The sequence below is a fragment of the Pteropus vampyrus genome, unplaced genomic scaffold (genome assembly GCF_000151845.1).
Source record: "Pteropus vampyrus isolate Shadow unplaced genomic scaffold, Pvam_2.0 Scaffold134, whole genome shotgun sequence".
NCBI lineage: Eukaryota > Metazoa > Chordata > Mammalia > Chiroptera > Pteropodidae > Pteropus > Pteropus vampyrus.
The window spans coordinates 152,675-156,964 of record NW_011888915.1 but is presented as its reverse complement, the minus strand read 5'-3'; the positions used below and the strand labels follow the sequence as shown (position 1 = coordinate 156,964).

At 36.9% G+C, this 4,290-nt stretch overlaps 1 protein-coding gene across 5 annotated transcripts in view; it reads right to left on the bottom strand.

Moving 5' to 3' along the window:
• The window catches only part of LOC105297071 (protocadherin gamma-C4), a 159,371-nt gene that overhangs the window by 153,007 nt on the left and 2,074 nt on the right, over positions 1 to 4,290 (bottom strand). For 2 of the 5 annotated variants that reach the window (XM_023534872.1, XM_023534873.1), the window contains exon 2: positions 3,724 to 4,290. This exon is cut by the window's right edge and continues 1 nt beyond it. The exons of the other annotated variants lie outside the window; for them this stretch is intronic. In XM_023534872.1, the coding sequence (XP_023390640.1) occupies positions 3,724 to 4,290 (567 nt within the window). The remainder of the gene's footprint in view (positions 1 to 3,723) is intronic. 5 annotated transcript variants of the gene reach the window in all.

Below are 4,290 nucleotides of genomic sequence, written 5' to 3'. Positions count from 1 at the left end.
CCCCCCCCGCCCCACCTCGAACAGTCTTGGCATCCTTATTGAAAATCATTCGACCACATATGTGACAGTTTATTTCTGGGTTCTCTATTCTATATCACGGGTCTATAAGCCTGTCTTTATGCCAGCATCATGCTTTTCGATTATTGGACCTTTGAAGTAAGTTTTGAAATCGGAAAGTGTGAAACCTCCAACTTTGTTCTTTTTCAAGATTGTTTTGGCTATTTGAGATCTCTTGAGGTTCCATATGAACTTTAGGATGAATTTTTTCTATTTCTGCAAAAAAAAAAAAAAGCCTTTGGCATTTTGGTAGGGATTGCATTGACTCTGTAAATTATTTTGGGTAGTTCTATAAGTTTTTGATAGATACTCCTTATCAGGTTAAGGAAATTTCCTTCAATTCTTAGTATGCTAAAATATTTCAATCATGTGTTGAATGTTCTCAAGAACTTTATTATGCCTCCATTGAAATGAACATATGGCTTTTTATCTTTCATCTCAATATGGAGATTAATACTATTAAATTGAAGGATATTATTGAAATATCTTTGCATCCCTGAAGTAAATCCTACATGGTCATAAACCATAAACATTATTTTAAAAATATTTAGTGGACAGGATTTGATAATATCTTAATCAAGATATTGAATTCTTAAGTGAGATTGCCCACTTCTACTCTCACTTATGGCCTGCTGAAGGCTTCTTCCCCATTGGATCTTTTTCCTTTTTTCTTTTATCCAGTCCTCTGAGAACACTGATGAAATATTTATTGAGAACAATTGATACCAACTCATCATGTTTTCTAGTAGAGCCTCCAGTTTGTTTTTAAAAAATCTTTTCATTAACATTGTTTTAATGCTTTTGAGTCTCATTAAATAACTTTTCACATCCTCGTTGCAGTTCTCTAAAAATTTATCTCTGTTACTTTGTCTTCGACAATATCTAGTTTAACTCTGTATGTTATTTCCCACTCACATTTCTTGCTTCATATCAAGTTGTTTTATTTTCCCCAGTCTCTCTGTTTTTCCTTCTCTTTCTCCTTTTCCAGGTTTTTGTCTTAAATTCTCACACCTTATTTCTTATAATAGAGAATTCGTACCTTTTTATCAACTTCTCTCTATTTTCCCCAACCCCTAGCTTTGTGATTTAAGTATAGGTTATAAGGCATGTGTATTATTGGTACTTTGAAATTTGCTGTGCCTTTTTTTTTGTAATGACTATGTAGTAAGTTGTTGTAATTTTCCATATGCTCATGTAAAGAATAACTATATTTGTTGTGTATGTATAGGATAGGATTCTATGCAGATCTTTTAGGTCACTCTTAAAGATTCTGTTGTTCAAAACGTTTGTATATTTAGTAATTTTCTACCTGTGGGATCTATTGTTTCTTACAGAATTGGGTTAAAATATCCTCATATTATTTCCAAAGCTGTATTGTTTGGTGATGGGAACTCATAATTTTTATATCCTTTTGACTGTCTGTTCTTTTTATAATTATCATCAGTTCATTTTTTAAAAATCACCATTAATGTTGTTGCCTTACACACCACTTTATTGGTATATTAATATTGATATGACTGCTTTACTTTGTGAATGTGTGTGAATTACACTGAAATATTGAAAATAAAGATAAATACTGCATATCTTTGTTTTAAGCATGTATCTTGTCAGCAGAATACAGACAGATTTTAAAAATCATCCAACTTGGTAATCTCTTTGTTTTAACAGCTAAACTTAGCTCATTTATATATACTCAGATGCAAAATTTTAAGAACAGAGAAAAATTTAGATTATAATAAGCTATGTTATTGAGAGTATACTTTTGGAACCAAACAGAAAATAAAAATAAAAATAAAAATCCACACTTAGACATACAGCAGGAATGAGAGAAAAAAATTTAAAGCCATCAGAGAGAAAACAAAGATTACCTAAAAAATAATGACAATTTGTTGCAGAAATTTCTCATTAGCAACAATAAATTTCCATAAGACAACATGTTTCATCATCTTGGTTTGTACATTTCTTTTAAGTGGAAGAGTCTTCCCTCCCCCATCCCACTTCTTCTTCTCTTCTTCCCTCCTGGGTTCAGTGTTTTGACTATAACAGCTCATGTCTGAGAGACTCAGTGTTCATTTTCTGAAACCAGCACCTATGTCCACCACTCTCCCTTGGTCTATCTTCAGCTTTCAACAGTTAAGACCATATAGGAATTGGTAGGTAGCATTTTTATGTGATTTCTCCTTTTTAACTAGCTGAGGGGCCTAATTGCTTATTTGAGATTCACACAGAAAGCCTAGCTCAGGTCCCTTGTTTAGCCTGAAGCACTCTTGTCCCCATTAGTCCCTACTACATTTCTGGAGCATTCTCTTGACCTTCAGTGGTGGCATCTAAATACAAAACTAGGACTAGAACTCTCTTAAGAACTCCCACAGCTTTAGCTTGGCCACCACTTTCTGTTTCATTATTACTTTCTGTTTCATTTTTACTTTCTGTTTCATTTTTGGTCCATTATTTGTGCCTTATTATGCTTTTGTTTTCCTCTTTTTTTCTTTTAAGATGTATCTTTTATTTTTACAAATCATTTTATTTTATTTTTATTTTTTTAATCCCCCCTACTCGCTTTCACCCCTTAGTATTGCCATCTCCCTTTAAGAACTGGATCTCTGAAGGCGGGGTGTCTCCTCCCATGGGGCCTGGCACACCCAGGTGGTCTGGGGTGCCGGGGTATGGGCGGTGGCTCAGCTGGGGCTTGAACCCAGGACCTACTCTATGGAACCACCTTGCTTTCCTCTTTTTATATTTTATATATCTCTGTAATTTATTGGAGCAAAATAAGTAAATCAAAGCATGGACTTATTCCCCTATAATGCATTTTTTTGTGTGTGTGAAGAGTTAGCATATACATTAAAATGGGATATATACTTGATTTTTGTTAGTCACTTCCATTACAGAAATAATATACAAATCAGGAGGCTTCAGAACTAATTCTCAAATTGCATAGTAAATTTTCTATCATTCATTTTATGACTCCATTTCATAAGTAACTTAAACATTTGAAGTATTCTTCAGCATGCACAAAATATCTCAAAATAAAAGATTAAACAAAAAACTAAGGTATTCAATAATAAATTAAGTTTGCAGTTCATATAGATTTCCATAATTTTATACTAACACAACTAAAGATACTATTTTAGACCTTCTTTACCTCTTTAAATGTCCCAAAATAAAACAGCACCCTGACACCTTCCAGTTGACATCTACATTAAATTTAGGGATAAATTAGGAGGTGTTTATAACTTAAGGAAACCTGATAATAGTATTAGTCACATAAATATTGGTGGGCCTTTTATATTTAAACTCTATCCTTGCCAGATAAGATAATGAAAACCCCCCAAAATAAAATTATTTGGCCAGAGGCAAGCAAGAATAGGTCGGAAGCCAGATCTCCTTGAAGGAGTGCTCTTTCCACAACGGAGATGGCATCTCACACATACTCTTCATCTCACACACCATCCTACTTTATAATTAATTACGGTCTAATTTTCAATGAAAAACAATTATCAATGTACTGGATATAAACACTTTATAATTACTTCTCAGGATCTGTAAATAGAAATCTACAAAGATATATGGGAAATAGAAGAACTGGTAGTAGTAAAGAGTGAAAAGAAGTAAGTAAACTCAGAGATCATTTTTGTCTAGGTAGATTTACTACAAAAAGTTTACCTTAGAAAATATCTCCTTTTTGTCTTCAAGTAAATCCTGAGTTATCAGAAGAGGCTCGCTTTTCTCACAGCTCTCTTGGCTGATGAGCGTGTCTGCGTAGTTGGGCTGCGGGAAGATCAGGTGACTCCTCCGCGAGTCCGCGGTGAGGGACACCTCGTGGGAATAGGTCTGCAGGAACGCTCGCATCCCATCCACGCCCACAAAGTGTGAGGCGGGAATACTCGCTAAACCACTCCCTGAAGCCTGGAGCAGACGTGAGGTGTGCCAGCGCCTGAGTCTGAGCGCCAGCAGCACGATGACAAAGGCGAGGAAGACGCAGGAGACTGCGGCCACCGCCACCACGAGGTACAGGGTGAGGCCTGAGGCGTCAGAGTCATGCGGGATCTCTAGGCTACCCAGGTCGGCCAGGACGTCTGGGATGCTGTCAGCCACGGCCACGGTGAGCGTGACAGTGGCCGAGAGAGGGGGCTGGCCGTGGTCCTGGACGGCCACCACCAGGCTCTGCTTGAGGGCGTCTCTGTCCAGCAGGGCCCGCGCCGTGCGCACCTCTCCCGTGTGCAGCCCCAC